At 41.3% G+C, this 20019-nt stretch overlaps 1 protein-coding gene and 1 gene segment (V, D, J or C); one reads left to right on the top strand and one right to left on the bottom strand.

Annotated features, from left to right (window-relative positions):
• LOC140128465 (immunoglobulin heavy constant mu-like) overlaps nt 1-20019 on the bottom strand; it is a 476316-nt gene that overhangs the window by 92786 nt on the left and 363511 nt on the right.
• LOC140128459 (zinc finger MYM-type protein 1-like) lies at nt 6166-10785 on the top strand. Its single transcript, XM_072150169.1, has 2 exons — nt 6166-6283; nt 7145-10785. Exons 1-2 carry the CDS (start codon nt 6266-6268, stop codon nt 9500-9502), a joined length of 2376 nt encoding a protein of 791 aa, XP_072006270.1. The 5' UTR covers nt 6166-6265; the 3' UTR covers nt 9503-10785.

The following is a 20019-nucleotide window of genomic DNA, read 5'->3' as shown; positions in this document are numbered from 1 at the left end:
GGATACAGAGAAGCCAGGGGGCGGGGTGCAGCGTCCTCCTCCTCTCCAGCTCCCGGGCTGTCTGCTGCAGAGCCGGCACCTCCCCCATCCCCTCCCCTGGGAGGCAGAGCCCTCCCTGTCCTCAGGCTGCCACTTGCAGGCACATGGATGGATGGATGGATGGAGCAGTGCAGAGTGTCATATTCTCTGCACTGCCCCTGCACAGCAGCCCCAGGGGATCAGCCTCCGTGCAGGCAGGAGCTCTCCAGCTCTGCTACATCAATAGCTCCCTGCCCCCACCTCCTCCTGCTCCTCACTGAAGTTCGTCTGATGAAGCAGAGCCGAGTGTGTGCAGCTGCTGCAGTGTGGTAACAGGTACTCTACAGTGACTGCAGGCAGCAGCTAAAGGGTTAAACACTTTCCTCCATAGACCCCCTGCCCCCATCCCTAATCCCCCTAGTGCCCTTCTATTCTGCTTTTATTGTACCATATACTTAACCCCTTAAGGACGCAGGGTTTTTCCTCTCATTTATCGCTGTCCAACTTCAAAAATCCATAACTTTTTCATGTTTCCGTGTACAGACCTGGGTGAGGGCTTATTTTGTGGGTAACAAATTTTACTTTCCCGTAATGTTATTTATTTTAACATGCCGTGTACTGCGAAGCTGCAAAAAATTCCAAATGTGGAAATTTTTTTTTAAAAAACTGCACGTGTCACGTTCTTGTGGGCTCAGTTTTTTCGACTTTGACTGTGAACTCAAAATAACACCTCAGCTTTATTCTTTGGTTCGGTGCGATCGCGTTGATACCGGATTTATAGGTTTTATTGTGTTTTAATACATTTTCAAAAATTAAACGAATGTGTGCAAAAAAAAAAAAAAAAATTTTGCCATCTTCTGACGCTAATAACTTTTTCATATTTCGGTGCACGGAGCTGGGGGTGGGGTCATTTTTGGCGAAATGAGCCGACGTTTTCATTGCTACCATTTTGAGGTCTGTGCGACATTTTGATCATTTTTAATTTCATTTTTTATGTGATGTAAAAAGGTGTAAAAGTCGCATTTCGGACATTTGGGCGCCATTTCCCGCCTCGGAGGTCACCGCCGCCCGTAACCGTTTTTATATTTTGATAGATCGGGCATTTTGGGACGCGGCGATACCTAATATGTCTGATTTTTACTGTTTGTTATGTTTTATATCCGTTCTAGGGAAAGGGAGGTGATTAGAATTTTTAATATTTTATAAATTTTTTTTATTTTTAAAACCTGTTTTTTCTTTTTTTTCCACTATTTCTTAGACCCTCTAGGGTACATTAACCCTAGATCAGTGATGGCGAACCTTTTAGAGACCGAGTGCCCAAACTGCAACCCAAAACCTAATTACTTATCGCAAAGTGCCAGTACGTCAATTTAACCATAAAACTGACGGTTTAGTTTAGAATCAATTTACACAGGACTGTCTGAGCTCGGATTCCAGCAGTCCTATACACACTGAAACGCCACTTTTACACCATTTTACATCACATAAAAGAGTAATAAAAAGTTATCAAAAAGGTCACGCAGTCCTCAAAATGGTAGCAATGAAAACAACGGCTCATAAAGCAAAAAAACCCAAACCTCCCCAGCTCCGTGCACTAAAGTTATTAGCGCCACAAGATGGCGAAACTATTTTCTTTTTCGTACACTGTTTTAATTTTTGAAAAAGTATTAAAACACAATAAAACCTACAAATCGGGTATTTTCTGTGAGTTTACCGAACCAAAGAATAAAGGAGACAAATGATTTGGAGCGCACAGCGAAAGTATTAAAATCTACAGCTTCCCAGTACACGACATGGAATAATAAATGAGAAGTAAAATATGTTACGCAAAAAATAAGCCCTCACACAGGTATAAATATATAAATGCACATATAAATATATAATATAATATGCATATACATAAATACATACATAGAAATACATATGTTACTTACTCTTTGGTTGTCCAAGGTGGCGGCCATGCTGGCGGGCAGAAGTTCAGGTGTCTGTTGTTCCGGGGGGTCAGTAGGGTAGATGGGCAGAGGGTGGGCGACCAGAGTTAGGGCTGGGGGGGGGGGGGTAATGCAGCATCTGGAGTTCGGGGCAATGGGGTTATGAGGCATGAGTTCCAGGGGAGGGGGTGATGCAGGGCAGTGACCGGAGTTGAGGGGGGGGGGGGTAGTGAGAGCGGCCGGAGTTCGTGCAGGCAAATTGCAGTAGTGGGCGGAGTTTGGGCGGGGGGGGTAGGGGTGCGATAGCGGGCTGGGGTTCGGGCGCAGGGGCTTGTGGTAGCGGCGCAGTAAGTTTCGGGCCGGTTGCTTAGGGGAGGGGAGGGGCGGGAGTGGGCAGGAAATCAGCCTCCTGCTGATCTATGCCCCGTGGATGCGCTGAGTTAAAAAAAAAAAACTCACCTCGTTCCTCCGGCTGATCACTGCAGCGCAAACGGATTAAGGTGCCCAGCGCTGGCAGCATAATGACATCATTTCGCTGCCAGCGCTGGGACGCTTCCCGTCCTGTGCGCTGATGTGATCGTAGTGACAGAGCAGGAAGTGTCAGCACCCTGCTCTGTGATGGCTGTTAGCAGTATCGGAGCGCAGCTCCGATACTGCTAGCAGCCACGACAACCAGGTGTGGACAGTGGTTGTCCGCATCTGGCAGTGGTTAGGAGGATGGGGCGCGTGCCAGCAGTGAGGGCTCTGCGTGCCCTCTCTGGCACGCGTGCCATAGGTTCGCCATCGCTGCCCTAGATGGTCAGATCGCTCCTACCATATACTGCAATACTTCTGGCTCATTGTAACGAATCTGCAGAAGCCATGTATCCTCGTGTCAAAAGAAGACCCGAGGCTACCATGGCAAACGATCGCCGCCCCCCGATGACGTTCGGGGGCACAGCGATTCTAAAAAAGACTTTGCCGGCGACAATGACCGACTGCGGTTATTAGCGGTGGGGGTTTTCTGCAACATGCAAAACCCCCCACCTTGTATGAAGAGGACTCAGCCCGTGAGCCCTCTTCATACACTCCTTATACTCTCTGCGTCGTAGAGCTACGGCGCAGAGCGTTAAGGGGTTAAAAGGGTTTTCCCACAAATACAAGTTAGGCCCTATCCATAGGACAGGGCTTAACCTGCTGATGTGTGGGGGTTTCAGTGATGTGACCCCCATAGATCATGAAAACGCGGGGTCTGTTGGGGTCCACATAAGGTCCATGTCATCGCTCTATGACAGTAATGGAGCAGAATGGTCATACACGGCCGTCTGCTCCATTACTCTGACGGAACGATTTTTGCGTTTCCATATTTCACTCCCCACTTTCAAAAATCAATAACTTTTTTATTTTTCCACGTACAGAGCTGTGTGAGGCCTGTTTCTGCGTAACAAATTATACTTCCTAGTGACAGTATTAAATATTCCAGGCCCTGTACTGGGAAGCGGGAAGGAAAATATCAAATGTGGTTTTTATGGCTTTCACTGCGCGCTCCATAGGACCCCTCCCCTTTACTGCGCTCCATAGGACCCCCCCCTAGACAACGAGCATTTCCCCCTGCTAGACAACGAGCATGTCTATCCCTGACCCCTAGACAACGAGCATGTCCCCCCCAAGACAACGAGAATGCCCCCCCCTAGACAACGAGCATGTCCCCCCCAGACAACGAACATTCCCCCCCCCCTAGACAACGAGCATGTCTCCCCCCGACTCCTAGACAACGAGCATGTCCCCCCCCTAGACAACGAGCATTCCCCCCCCCCCTAGACAACGAGCATGTCTACCCCTGACCCCTAGACAACGAGCATGTCCTCCCCTGTGGCTGCGTGCCCTTTTTTGTGTGTAGGTTTTTTTGATTTTTGTCTTCCAGGACCGTGCCTGCTGTGGACTGCTTCGGATTCGAAGGATTACGTCGATGACCGACATTTCTAACAAATAAAATGGTCAACGAGGGTGTGTCTGCGTTTTTTGTCCAATAAAATTTTCTGAAAACGGTGTGATTATTTATTTTTTTGCGACACTCTTCATAGTTTGCCATAGTAGTGGTGCCGGCTAGGTGACGGTGCTCATTACTAAGGACTGGCCTTAGTGTTTGCCTTAATTTTTTTGGCAAATTCACACTAACGCCCATACCATTACCCCGGTACCCACCGCCACCAGGGGTGCCGGGAAGAGCTGGGTACAAACCAGTACCTGACCGTCTATAGATGGTCAGGTAGTGGGGCGGCTGCAGGCTGTTATTGTTGCGCTGGAATAGCCCCCTAACAGTGGCCTATCCCAGCTCAGTAATGGCAGGCTGCTGCTGCTTTTTTGTATCAGGCTGATTTGAACAATAGGGGCACCCCATGCCGTTTTTCCCCCCATTTTTTTGTAAAAATGGGGGAAACAGCCTGGGAGCCCCCTTTAAAGGGGGAACCCCACGCATATTTTTGTCAAAAATTTGAAGAAAAAACGGCATGGGGCTCCCCCTATTTTTCAAATCAGCCTGATACAAAAAAGCAGCATCTATAGACGGTCAGGTACTGGTTTGTACCCAGCTCTTCCCGGCACCCCTGGTGGCGGTGGGTACCGGGGTAATGGTATGGGCGTTAGTGTGAATTTGCCAAAAAAATTAAGGCAAACACTAAGGCCAGCCCTTAGTAATGAGCACCGTCACCTAGCCGGCACCACTACTACGGCAAACTATGAAGAGTGTCGCAAAAAAATAAATAATCACACTGTTTTCAGAAAATTTTATTGAACAAAAAACGCAGACACACCCTCGTTGACCATTTTATTTGTTAGAAATGTCGGTCATCGACGTAATCCTTCGAATCCGAAGCAGTCCACAGCAGGCACGGTCCTGGAAGACAAAAATAACACAAACACACAAAAAAGGGCACGCAGCCACAGGGGAGGACATGCTCGTTGTCTAGGGGGGGGGACATGCTCGTTGTCTAGGGGGGGGCATGCTCGTTGTCTAGGGGGGGACATGCTCGTTGTCTAGGTGGGGGTACATTCTCGTTGTCTAGGTGGGGGTACATGCTCGTTGTCTAGGGGGGGCATGCTCGTTGTCTAGGTGGGGGCATGCTCGTTGTCTAGGAGGGGACATGCTCGTTGTCTAGGGGGGGCATGCTCGTTGTCTAGGGGGGGCATGCTCGTTGTCTGGGGGGGACATGCTCGTTGTCTAGGGGGGGGGGGCATGCTCGTTGTCTGGGGGCGGACATGCCCGTTGTCTGGGGGGGACATGCTCGTTGTTTGGGGGGGACATGCTCGTTGTCTAGGGGGGGACATGCTCGTTGTCTAGGGGGGGGCATGCTCGTTGTCTGGGGGCGGACATGCTCGTTGTCTAGGGGAGGACATGCTCGTTGTCTGGGGGGGGCATGCTCGTTGTCTAGGGGAGGACATGCTCATTGTCTAGGAGGGCATGCTCGTTGTCTGGGGGGGGCATGCTCGTTGTCTAGGGGAGGACATGCTCGTTGTCTAGGAGGGCATGCTCGTTGTCTGGGGGGGGACATGCTCGTTGTCTGGGGTGAGTGGAATATGCCCCCCAATTATATACATAAATATACATTGGTGCCAGTGGATGCGTTGAAGGTATGAGCAGTGGCGTGGCCAGGGGGTGTGGTTAGGGGGCGTGGCTAGGGTGTGGCTTAAAAAAATTGCCATTTTGTCCCTCTTTCTCCTCCACAAAAGTTGGGAGGTATGTATATATATATATATATATATATATATATATATATATATATATATAATACATAAACACATACATGTCTAAGTGTAGCAGATACATCTCTGTGTTTAGGCCCATAAAGACTTGTTCACACACATGTTACAACATCAAGTGTACTCCTTTATCAACTCAGTCTTGCAGTTGGTCACATGATCATGACATCATCTAAGGTCATTTATCCCACTAGGCATTAGTAGCTGCCTTCCAATTCATGTGACACATCACATGACATCATCAAAGGTCCTTTAAACACTAAGATTTAGCAGGGTATACTAATAATGAAGTATCCACCGTTAGCATCTTGACTTCATTATGGTTCTTTTCTCTTTAGAATGTAGTATCTCCTTATGTTCATGTACAAACTTCACAAGCAGAACGGCGCCGACTCTTCCCGCACACGTGACTAATCACATGATGATGACATCATCAAAGGCCCTTTAGCTCATTAGGATTTTGCCGTTTCTGATCACATGATGATGACATCATCAAAGGTCCTATAGACCACAGGCATCTTTCCTCGGAAGTGCTGTGCTGTGAGTTCTGTATCATTGTACGGGGATATATTGGTGCAATGGAGGCGGGGACTTCGGTAAGTAGTTGTAGGTCATGTGTAGGTGTTCAGGGTGCCGACCCCTGTCCTGCAGGCGCTGTATGTGCAGGTGTAGCCGTGGCTGCTTTCTATAACATTGCTGGCTACTTCCTGTACTCGTCTTTCTTATATATACTACAATGTTATGCCTTATAAAGCACGGGCCTTCCCCCTGCTCCAGCACAAGCACAGCATAGCCTGCAGGATCTGATGCTTGCAGCATGGCTGTGTACAGTCAATCCACATTGTGTGCCTAAGGGTGTATTCACATGTGGCAGATTTGTTGCAGGAAATGGTCTCTTATTGACCTAAATAGAGTGTGCAGAACCCCCCTCATGTATGGACTGCACCTCCAGTCACCCTTCACATGCTGCTTTATGGATGTAATAGACATTCTGGGATAATGGGTCCTAGATGGTCCTCAACTACTTCCATCAGACACACTGTACTATATGCTAGAAGTAATAGATCAAATGACCTAAAATGTGTTGATATTTATATCTGAATTCTTCCAGGGGATCTTTTATTGATCACCCCTTCTTAGAATAGTGAATCCCACAGTGTGGTCCAACAGCCTCACTGAACTACTCTTTGAAGAGAGATTTGGATGAGCTCTGTTTTAGAATATTTGATTATACCCTTAAATTTTCTGCTGTGTTTTCTATAGAGTGCTGAAATAACTGTTATTGTTAAAAATTGTATTACTATTTTTTTTTTTTTGGGGGGGGGGGGTGGAGGATTTCGCTCTGCAGAAAATTGTGACAGCTTAGCTTAAAACCTATTATAAAATATTTATCTCTATGTTGGTCAAGAGGAAAAGTGTTTCACATTTTATATGAGATATTTTTGCATCTTTTTCAGGATTCTGTTTATCCACCCTTTAAACGCCCACATGACGATGACTTAATAACAATGGGAGAGAAAAGATTTTGCCCTGTGAATATTGACATAATCAAGAAAGAAATCAAAGATGAGGATGAAAGTGACTGCTGTGAGGAGGCTTGGTTGAAAGGCTTTGCTCTTTACGGTGATGATGTCACACAGTCCAGCAGTTCACATGAGGCTGATATGAGCTTGAACGCATTTGCTGAAGAAGTGCTAGATTCCAACACAAGCTATCATTGCCCAATGGATGAAAATACTACAAAATTTTTTGATGTTGATAAGCCTTTTCAGCCATCTGCAGAACTTGTCCCTCCTCAGTGTTTTGGGACCCGGAAGCTAAGGTTTCAGAGTGCGTGGTATACAGATTTCCCTTGGCTACATTATAGTCCCCTGTTGAAAGGTGTTCTATGTTTTACCTGTGGAAAAGCGGAAAGCATGGGACTTCTAGGTTCTTCGAGAAGAAGAGATTCTGTATTTACAGCTGTGGGGTTTTCTAATTGGAAAAAAGCTCGGGAAAAGTTTGGGTCTCACCAGAAGTCTAAAAGCCACGAGTTTGCCACTTGGAAATTAATGCATGCCTTACAAAACCAGAAAAGAGAAGCTGCTTTGGAACAGCAAAGAAAAGTTAGACAAGCTATCCCAACGCTTTGCCTGAACCAATTGATATCTTCGGTCCGGTTTCTGATTCATAGAGGCCATACATTCCAAACCCATGAATCAATTGAAGAAAGTTTGTTTGAACTTTTAAAATTTTTGGGTCAAGATAATGAAACTTTCAAATACTGGCTCATGACTAATCAGAATTTTACTAGCCCAGAAATCCAACATGAAATCATAGGCCTTATGAGCAATGAGATCACATCTTCAATCACAAGAGAAGTAAGTCAAGGCTCCATGTACTACTCTATAATAATAGACAACATCCAGAATCCCGAGTCTCTTCAGCTCAGCCTCTTTTTACGATACTTGGATTCAGATATGCATCCGCAAGAGGAATTTATTGGTTTTGTTGATCCCATGGAAGAAACAGGTACTTCTGCTGCAAATCTCATTTTAGATATCCTTGATCGACATTCTTTGCCTATTGATCTTCTAAGAGGAATTGCATTTGAGGGATCACCAGTCACATCTCCTTCCCATATGGAGTCACAAGCTTTACTGAAACAGAAACAACCTTTGGCAAGATTTGTCCATTGTGGGGCTCCTTGTGGGAGTTTTTTGGCGAGAAATGCTACTCATGAAAGTCAGATTTTGCAGCAGGCATTATATTCTGTAAATGATCTGTGTAAATTATTCAGCAAAACATCAAAGTTTAAATACTTATTTGCTGAGGTGACCTCCAATGTCACATGTCATACAAGGGTCCTATGCTCCTCCAAGTGGCATGTTAACTTGGGACTGATAAATACTGTTATTCAGCACTATGGATTGATCATAGAAGGGCTTAGAGATATGCAAACCCATGGAGGGGTGTCTGGAGTGAGATCTCATGTGTTGTTCCGAGAGTTTATCGAAGGGAACACTCTGGCGAGCTTACTTATCATGAGGGCAATAATGGAGTCGTTAAATATTCTCAACATTAATTTTGATGATCAGAACAGGCTAATGTTGAACACCTTGAAAAAAGTCAAGATGGTCAAAGAAATCCTGACAAGGGTACGCCAAGAAGCTCCTGTCTTGGATTTTATCAAACAAGCAGAGGATTTAATTGTCAAGCTTAATCTGTCTCCTATATATGTTCCACAGCCCAGACTGCTGGGGGCCCAGAATACAGAAATGGTTCAACCACAGATGCCTCTTTCTAAGGAGGAATTTTTGAAAGCTGAGTATTTCAAATTGATTGATGCCATCATTTCTCAGCTGGATAACCAGTTCTTCCAACAAGGCTTTATGGAATATTGCATCCTGGAAGATGTTCTGCTTGCGGCAGGCAAAGGCGAATCTGACAGTGTAATTGAGCAAAAACTTGGGGTCCTTTCTAAATACCCAGAATTCAATGTCCGGATGCTAAAGGTTCAGTTAGAAATGTTTGCTCACAAAAACAGTTACAGTTCTTTATCGGAAGCCGTAAGCCTTTACAAGTCAGTGAGTCCAGAAGTAAAGGAATTTTTCAATGAGCTGGGTAAATTTTTAAAACTGTTACTTATAATCCCAGTAAGTACCGTGGAAAGTGATCAGATCTGTGGCCCTTTTCAAAGACTGAAAACTTTATTAAAATTTACAACCACAGAGACCCGCTCAAATGATGTGGCTATATGCTACGTGAATGAGACCCGGCTGGATAACTTGTGTTTAGAAACTATTGCACACAACTTTGTTTATGGATCTAATTAGCGGAAATACTCATTTAGCCGTGCCTGGAAAGGGCCATTATTACATAATTGCTGCATATTACTAAGACTATTATACTTTTAGGTCACAAGGCCCCACAGACATAATATTCTGCAACACTTTTCCATTCAAGGGCCAGAGCAAGCCCTTTGATTCTTAGGACTGTAGGTGTTGGAAGTGCCTAACATGGCAGTTACAGGCCTTCCCTATTGATACATCATTTTTGGTATCTACTTTGAACTGGATAAAATCTTGTGGTAACTATTTTAAAGATTAAGTGCATTAGTTGTTGAATCAGCAGAAATTTGCAGTTGTGTTGCCTTCGTCAATATTTTTGGTTTGGTTTACAGCATCATAGTAATCATTGATGCCTTTATTTAGGCTTGTTGCTATCAGTAATATTTTGTGCGGTGGCCTTTTTATTAAATATATTATAGATATTTTGTTGACATAACATATGACCTAACTGGCCAAGTGGGCTTTCAACATCTGCACACAGCAGAGGTCAGCTATTCATTTTGACTCTGCTGGAGGAACCTATGTGGGGTATGGAGCTATCCTCTATAATATAATATAATAATAATCTTTATTTATATAACTCCATCATATTCTGCAGCGTTTTACAAATCATAGGAGACATATACAAATATAATATTACATTACAGAGTACAAACAGTCATATGGAACAATAGGAGGGATGGCTGGAAAGTATACTGAAGAAATACCCTTGCATGGTCACTCTATAGTACCACTCTCCATAACTAGGTATCGGTGAAACAAATGTTAGAAAGTTTAGTTACAGGCGGTCCTCTACTTGAGAACACCTGACTTATAGATGACCCCTAGTTAAAGACAGAGCTCTCTGCCCACTGTGATCTCTGGTGAAGCTCTCTGGAAGCTTTACTATAGTCCCAGACTGTAATGATCAGCTGTAAGATGTCTGTAATGAAGCTTTATTGATAACACTTGGTCCAATTACAGTAAAAAATTTTTACAATAGTCACTGGGACAATTTTTTTTGTTTTGGATCTACAATTATAAAATCTTCAGCTTCGACTTGCATACAAATTCAACTTAAGAACAAACCTATGGAACCTATCTTGTACTGCCTTATTTTGTGTCTACTTTATTTTATACATAGTAATTGTTTAGCTGACAGGTAAAGTCTATATCGGCAACAGTAAAATGCTAGTTCATGTAAATCTGTAGTGCAGTAATGTTTCTGTGCTTTTCCATGCAATTACTGTATTTGGGGCAAAAAAAGCATAAACATTTCTTAAATAATATTTTTGCGTGCTTGGAGTCCTATATTATGTGTAACATTTATTTTGTAAATACATTTACTTTGTAAAATATTGTGCTAATTACTATTGTACTAATGTATCATGCTCTAAATCTCATATAAAATCTTTTTTCCCATATAACATTTTTTTTTGATTGCAAGTGTCATGCTATGTTTGTGAAAGTAAATATTTATATTGAAGTTTGTGCTTAATGAATACAGCTTTTATACATACTGCACATGTATATATGTTAACCTGTGTTTAACGTTATAAAATTGCTAGATTTGAAATAGCCAAAAATTTGTTTGGAAAGTAGCCCATCAATGGAGCAACACGTATATATTTTTTAATCAAGTTTTTTTTGCTGTTATGACTATGTAGAACATTTTCAATTTCAAAAATCAAAACTTTTTCCAAATTTTCACCAAATATCCGCATCACATACCAACAAAATTTTTCAACTAACATGAAGTACAAAGGGTCATGAGAAAACAGTTTCAAAATCACTTTGGATATGTTAAAGCGTTCCAAATTTATAACCACTTATAGTGACACAGAGCAGATTTTAAAAAAATGGGCCGGTCAGGAAGGTGAAAAGTGGCTTTGGGGTTTAAGGCGTTGTTCCACAAACCAAGTTAGGCCCTATCCACAGGTGACACTGCTACATTTGCTACACTGCTACTTATTCTATACACCTCAACAGTGCCACCACTTGCAATGTGTGCAATCCTGCACACCAGGATTGCACACACATACCCAGGTACACACTTTTCTAGGTGCCGTACAGTTCACCTGGACACACACTGCCTGTCGCTACTGCTGGCACACAGACACTCCCAGTAAAAGAAAAAACAGAAAATTAAAAAGGGATAAAATAAAAAAACAGATCTCCTATTAATTGGATTGGCATATAGTTCCTTTGAGGAGAAACCAATGAAAAAACCTGGACAGCTCTGCAAATTCTAATCTGCATGACCTGACACTGATTGTATGCTGACATGTTGCTTTTGACTAAACACACCTAATATGCACCCTTGGTCATGTGAGAGGGGCATGGCTGCACCTGATGGAGGACCTGTCACTCCGCAGCGGTGTTTCAGAAGTTTCCGATAACACTATCATTGTAACAATGCTGCATTTGTTTTAGCACTAGGAGTATACGTCATATCATTTCACAAAAAATGGCACGTCACAAAGTTCCGTATGCCCAAGTATGAATAAGTTATTAGTGCCAGAAGAGGGTGAAATTAAGGGTTTTTTTAATTAATTTTTAATTTTTTTTGTACAAAAGGTTTGATTTTTTTTTTTTTTTTTTTTTTTTTTAAATGTCTTAAAGGGCACATGTTACCAGGGCGCTCATTTTCATTGAAGACAGGTTACAAAAGCCCATTACAGCTGCAGTGCAAATCTGCCTTTCTGCTTTGTCTAAGCATTTGCATTACAATATAATTGTATGTTATAACTTACCTTGCAACCTCATGGATCTCAAAATCTTTCATCTCTGATCTGTCTCATCTCTCTTTCCAAGTGTCAGACACTAGTAGAATGTTCAGAAGCTAAATGTGTATGTGTATTGAAACCTGGACCCTGATAATCTAAGCACATTGTCGGCTCTCAGAACTAGATAGATCATAATGTGTCTGCTTAGAGAGTCCCTGCCCACATTCTGGAATCCTAAAATGACCAACACTGAGTGATAGGAGCTAAAACATCAATAAAACTGAGTTAAATTGTATAGCAAGGGGTTAAAAAATATGTTGATTGTGTAAACATCTCAAATTTTGGGCAAACCCAGATGGGCACTGGGGAATCGGATAAACACAGATAAATACATAACAGGATCCTGAAGCACACAAGAAACTTGTGACTACAGGAGGAGTAACAGCATAGGAAGTCTGATTACAAGGAGTCATTTCACAAAAAAAAGGTGAGGAATGTGACATGATATCCAGGCGATTTTTCCATGTGGGGCTATGCACAGCGTGTTTATTGATTTAAAATGTTACAAAAAAAATCATGAAATCCAAGAGGGGATTGTTATCTGGAGACACATAAGAACATCATCTGCACCACAAAAGGAGTGATGTCATGTAGCCTCCACCATGTTGTAAAGAAGAAAAGAGCGCTAAACAAGAGAAATTTAAAAGTATCAGGAAATACTAGAAAGAAGGGGGAAATTAAGGAAAACTTCCTAGCCTGATCTAAACTTTAATGTAAATTTTTTGGTAGAGCCTATTGGGGCATGTTGTAGCCTCTATGGGCTGTGGGAGCAAAGGCTGCTCCACAGCCAGGACCTCCTTCCGCAACCTTGGCGGGCTCCTGTTACAGCTTGTGCTTGTGGGCTCCTCTTAGCTCCGCACGTGTGCAGTAGGTCCTGTTCGGTGTCAGCGGCAGAGCGCATGCACATATCATGGCAGCTGGCGGCACTGAAAGGACGCATGTGCATGCATACAGTATATACAGTGATGACCCATCACCACTTCCAGGTTCAGATACAGAGGCAGAGGGCGGATGTACGTTTTCCTAAGTGTTGTTTGCAGCTCCATATGCTTTCTGCCTTCAGCTGACAGGCTGAAGAGGGGCTCAATTCAGAGTCATACATTCAAACAGTCATATCTCCTGAAATGTGGCACCTTTAAATGAAAATCTTGGAAAATACAATTATTAATGAAAAAAATGCAGTGCATAGAAAATTTGAGGAAAATAAAAGCTTTGAAAGCCAAAACATGTATATCTAGTTTTTTGTGTATCCATTGCTCTTTTTACCACCAGTTTAATTTATTTTAAAACAACGGTATTATATAATATGCTCACTAGAGGTCATTGTATCTTTTTTCATTTATGAATATACTTTATTAACTGTAAACGTGCCATATGTTTTTATTTGATAAAAAAAAAAATGGCATTGGCAATTCATTTACCGTCGATGCATGGAATATGAACATGTGACCAGTGTCTACTTTCAATAAATATTTGGTACAATTATGTTGGTCATGTAGGTTTTATTTTTTAAATTGTTTGTTGTAAATAAATACATAACTAGAGATGAGCAGGTTGGGCTAAATTCAGTTTCAATGGATTTGTCCGAATTTTGCTCCATTTTTAAAAAATTTGCCCTGTGTCGTCATAGGAAGTTATATCTTTGTAACGCTTTAACATATCCAGGGGATTTTAAGATTGTTTTCTCGTCACACATTGTACTTCAAATTAATAGGAAAAGTTTGATATCTTTTGTGTTTAGTTATGAAAAAAATGGAAATTTGGCAAAAATGTAAAACAAAAAAACTTTATTTTCAAAGTTTTGAAAATGTTTTGTTTTTTCAAGCAGATGGTTGTAACACTCAAGTAACTTTATAACTAACATTTCCCAAATGTCTGCTTTATATTGGCATAGGGTTTTATGCATCTTCTCTCTTTTCTAGGTTGTTGGGAGGTTCAGAATTGTGGGTGCAATTTTTATGAAAATCGCCCAAACTTATATTTAAAGGCACCTGCTCAGCTTTAAGTGACTTTGAAAGGCCTAAATAACAGTAAAACCCTGTAAATAATGGTATTTAATTATTTTTTTTGTGTATCGGATCCACATTTCAGGTACATCCATTGAGTGGGGGGGGGGGGGGGTCAAATAGCTAATAATGAGATTTTATCTACTCTTTCTTGGTTAAAACGATAGTTAATACTTTTTTTTTAGCACCATGTAAGTTGTTTTCTCAAATCTCCTTTTCTTTTGCTTTACCCTGCTGGATAATAACGGGGTTGGATGAGACCTTAAATTAGAAGAAAAGCTTTAGGCCACAGCCAAGTCAGCCACTCCAGTCCTAGCTCTCATAGGCTCACACGTTCACCTGCACACCTTTACCTATACATGTGCTTGTCAGTTACCGGCATGGGTTGATTGCGCACTACTCTTACTTCACAAAAAGTAGGTTCTGGGTGTTTTTTCAATTTTTTTGTCCTTTGGATGTTATGATATAGAATATGGCGAATTACTTTCCATAAAAATTTCTGTACAGAAACAGCCACATATGAATACAGTATTCTCTAAGGCTGTAGCGCCACCTGTACATGAGTTTGTGTGTATGTTCTCCTTTAAGATGTTGCACCGTGGTGTGTTTATTTCTAGCACAATAATATTTCCCGGATTCTTCAGGTTTCACTTCAGTAAGTTTGAGATAAACTTCTCCTTTATTTGTGTCTCTTGTTAAAGTGATAAGCCCCAAATCAGACTGGCCATAAACTGTATTTCCATCATACCATATCACAGCCAGCTACTTTAGAGCTTTCTCTTGAGACTGTCTGACCCAATGTGCACTGTCCATATTAGAGCTGTCAGTGAGGGAGGCTCCGGTCACCTTACAGGTCAGTAACGGGTTCTCTCTTGGTTTCAAAACTCCAGCACCAGACTCCACCAAAGTGACTTCTGAAGTTATAACTTCGAAAACAAAGAAAATATTCTTAGACAATATCTCAGGAACATTATAATAATTCTTGACGTTCTGTGATATTGCTGCAATATAGGACTCACCTGGAACAGTTAAAGATACAGCCCATAGTAACCCAATGATGTTCTTCATATCTGTGCAACTCAGAAACTATAGAGAGAAACTGTGTTAAAGTTGTTCTTGGTAACCCTGAACACTGGGCATTTCTGCATGAGTCTGTGTTTAAAATTATATTTCTTTGAATACATTTGCATAACTGATTTTACATTTTCATGTCATCGCTATAGTCTAGTGAAAACACAAGGCAATATGTTAACCTAGCTTTGCTAAATTATAGTAAACAACTGTTTAATTTATTATGGAGAGGTAAGGTTAGTTTCATACAATAATTATCTCCTTATTGGCAACAATTTTTTTTTTTCAACTGAAAGGCATTGGCCATGGGAGCCAATATGCCCCCACCTACACTAATATACACTGCTCAAATAAATAAAGGAAACACATCTTAGATTTGAATTAAGTATTCTCCATGAATACTTTGTTCTGTACAAAGTTGAATGTGCTGACAACACAATCACCAAAAATCTTGAAAGGAAATCAAATTTATTAACCAATGGAAACCAGAAATTGGATTCACTCACAAAAATTTCAGTGGAAAAACACATTACAGGCTGATCCAACTTTGATGTAATGTCCATAAAACAAGACAAAATGTGGCTCAGTGTTGTTTGTGGCCTCTGCGTGCCTGTATGACCTCCCTACAATGCCTCGGCATGCTCCTGATGAGGTTGTGGACGATCTTCTGAGGGATCTTCTCCCAGACCTGGACCACCTTTGGTAGGTCAGCCAGGGGTTTTTACAGTGCAAATTATCCTATCAAATAATGGAATACTTAATGATGCTCCATGTCTGACCTAAAAGAGTCCATTGGGGTACAATCTGGTGAATCCCTTTAAAAAGATTCCCAATACTTCTGCCTACTCTAAATACATTTTATTTTAAACGCAAAGGTTTATTGGGTTTCTGTTGTGAAGCATGTTTGGTAAAAAAATCTTGACTCAAATGTGAACTTTTCTTGCTTTCTGTGCTGCAAAATCTGAGATTATTTCTTCATAAGGGATGTTTTGAAGAATATTTCTTTCCATACTTAGTAGGCACAAAGCATTCAAACGTTCATCTGACGTTGAAGAGCGCATATCATTCGTTACAGTAGCCCTTTTTGAAAATGCTCTTTCTGCACTAAAATTGGCAAAAGGAAGGGTAAGGAAAATGCCGAATGCAATTTCAACATTTGGAAAAACACATTCTAATTTATTATTTTGAATAATTTAAAGACATTTTATTATTATTATTATTTATTATTATTGAAATAGGTCAAAAATCCAAACATGTTATTCATTTTTTGATACTCCTTAAGGTGGTTCCTAAGACAAGTGTCCAGAAGATCAATAATAGATGTAAAATTTTCCACACACAGCTTTGTACGGCCACGTAAGGTAACTTCATGGTTTTGATTTTCATCGAAGGGTAGCTTGCGTTTCTATGGTCTTTTTCATTTTTGTACTGTTGGTCAATAGAGGGCGACAGGCTTTGAAGGCTGCTATCAATTTCATCAAATGAATCACAAAAGGAGTTTACATATTCGACAAGTGAGTTAAAGAGTTTGAAGGCAACAGATGGGTCTAGTGCTTTTTCTTGCAACTTTTTACTGGTTGTGTCAAACCTATCTAAAAATCTGTTCCAAAAGACAGCCATGAAATCAATTTCTCTTGACTTTATTTTCTGCACCAGAGTGTGTGCCTCATGTTTTGTAGAAACAACCTCACCATCCTGTGAAATCTTTGTTATTGATTTGTAATTTTTGTAAAGAACTTTAGAAGAAGTTGCTCTTGAAGACCATCGTGTATCACTAAGATTTTGTAGGGTAACTTTTCGACCAAATTCACAAACAAGACCAGAGCATATCATTTCCCATCTTTCAGTGGAGGAGGAACAAAAGTTGTACAGCAATTGCAAAAAAATTAAGAAAATCTGCAGCACTTGCACATTTTTTAACGGTGTTACTCCCCACAAGATTCAGTGAATGTGCTGCATAAAATATATAATGAATAAATTGTCACTCCTTTTTTAAAATGGCTTGTAAGCCTTCAAATTTTCCAGACATGTTGGATGCATTATCATAGTACTGCCCACATGCATTTCTTATATGCAGGACGAGAGTTTTCAGTTGTGCCAAAACTGCTGAGGAAATCTCCCTTCCTTTATGACCAACAGATGCCATAAATCCAATAAAACATTCCTGTACTTCAACATTTTGAGAAACATATCTCAAAATTATGGCAAGCTGATCAGAGTTTGAAGCAACTCGTGCACAGTCAACCAAAAAAGAAAAATAGATGGCTTTCTTTATTTCTTCTGTAATAACAGTAAGGACTTTCTTACTAATTTAGAATAATAATTTCTTCATATATAGTGGAAGACCGGAAATATGCCCTCTTCCTTGGTTTCCATGGTTTTCCAAATGATGAGCTAGAAATGGGTAAAAATTTGATAAACATTGTATAGCTACAAGAAAATTTCCATTTACATTGTCAGAAAGATTTTTGCCATATCCTCTGAGGGCAAGGCCTCTAGCACAGATACATTTTAAGGTCTCTACAATTCTTCTTAAAACCTCTCTCCAATACTCTTTTTGGTTCCGAAACTGGGAATTAAAAAGCATATCCACATAATTTTTTTTTCCAACTCTAAAAAACGAGTGTTGTATACTAAATATATGATTTTTACTTATTTTGTGAACCCTGATACCGCGATGTCCATGAGATCAGTCATTGTATCCACTTACAAATTTTTCTTTTGGGTCTCCAAAAAGACTACTAACAATAATTATCTTGCAAGTAGACTAGGAATATAGTAGCCACTTTCTTTTACGGATTTCACCATTTTTTGATTTGAAGGAAAATAAACTCAAACAGCAATGACAAGCTTTGTTATCCTTCTCTATTCGTTTAGATGGTTCAAAATTGAAATCAGATACATTTTGTTCTGGAATGGCAGATTTCATAACCCAATACTCTATAATAAATTATAGATTTTTGATTTCTTGGCCACAATGCAGGATCTATAAACCATTCTTGTGATGAGGCTTCATCCCCAGGAGAGGCACCGCAGAGCCTTTAAACTTGGAACCACACTGGGCACACCACTCGATGGCCTAGTAAACAATAATTAAAGTCTAGAAACCTTTTAAAGAAATTCACTCATCTTTTCTGCCTTTTCCTTTTGTTTATACCTTTTCATTGCTCCACTTTCATATCTTCTTTGCATTATGGATTCCTGAAAAGTTGTCAGCTTGTATGTATGTATGTTTCTCTATCTTTAGGAGACAAATTAATCTATCTTTTTAAAAACCTAAGAGAGGGTTTGCATGTGGTGCCAGGGTTGAACTTACAAATGCAACTCTAGCACCCTGTCTGATCCCATATGCGTTTGGGTGCTGGTAACTGATCACATGCCTTTCACTGCAGTGTCTTGCATTTAATGCGAGACACCGAGCGCTGGTTACTGATCGCATGTATTTCTCCAGACGTGCATATGTGATTGGGCTGAGCCCCACCACCGGTCACTAGAGTTGCATTTGTGGACTAAAGCCTTGAACCACGTGTGACCTCACTCTTAGGGCTCTTTTCTCATCTTAAATCATTGATTTTCACAGAATCCTGAGGGTGTGTTGATATGTGACATTTACAAGCACAATGCAAATGCTCGGGGGAGCAGATTTGTCCGATTGCAATTAAATCAAGCCTGACCCCTTGGCGTTTGCAAATGCATTGCAAATGCTACATGCGGCTGCACCCTAAAAGTGTAGGTAACCACATGACCTCTACAGCCATGTAGTAATCACAGGAGTGTTTATAGTCACATACAGCTGTAACATCACTGTTCTACCTTTTGTGGCCACATCAGTCATGTGAAGACCTACATCAATAGCCTAGCTAGAGGTGACTGTCAGCAGTGCAATAAATATCTTAAAAACAATGTAGAATTCTTTATAACTTAGCCCAGGCTAATTTACATAATAAAGAAAAGTTGATTTTAGAATGATTAATGTATGAATTGACTAGATAAAGGCTGGGATGGGATCTTTGTAAGCTGCTCCAACAGGTAGTGGAGACAGGATTAGTTACAGAGATCTGATGACAGGTTTTCTTTAAAATCAGAGATAGAACTATGATGCCAGGAGTCATATCCAGTGCACCGTGCACAGACTGTGGGATCTGACAAGTGCATAGGTCTGTTTCTTCAGCGATCCAGCGGCGTGTCCTCTGCGCTGGATTCGGGTCCGGCCGGGATTTATTAAGGTAGTTCCTTCGCCGTCCACCAGGTGGCGCTGCTGTGCTGAAAAGCATCTGAACGCGCTGGAATTCACCGAGGCCAGCTAAGTGAAGGTAGGCGCAAGCTTCGAGACACATTTTCCGTTTTTAAATGCGGCGGTTTTTCTGAATACGTCGGGTTTTCATTTGGCCACACCCCCCGATTTCCGTCGCGCGCATGCCGGCGCCGATGTGCCACAATCCGATCGCATGCGCCAAAATCCCGGGGCAATACAGGGGAAATCGGTGCAAATCAGAAATATTCGGGTAACACGTCGGGAAAACGCGAATCGGGCCCTTAGTAAATGACCCCCATTGTGTGCAGCTGGCCTAACTCAAATGGACTTTAGAGACAGATGAGGAAGAAAACTGTGCTGTATAGAGCCAAATGTGCAAAATGCACAAAGGGTAGATAATGTTTT

The sequence above is a fragment of the Engystomops pustulosus genome, chromosome 1 (genome assembly GCF_040894005.1).
Source record: "Engystomops pustulosus chromosome 1, aEngPut4.maternal, whole genome shotgun sequence".
NCBI lineage: Eukaryota > Metazoa > Chordata > Amphibia > Anura > Leptodactylidae > Engystomops > Engystomops pustulosus.
This window is presented reverse-complemented; position numbering and strand designations above follow the sequence as displayed.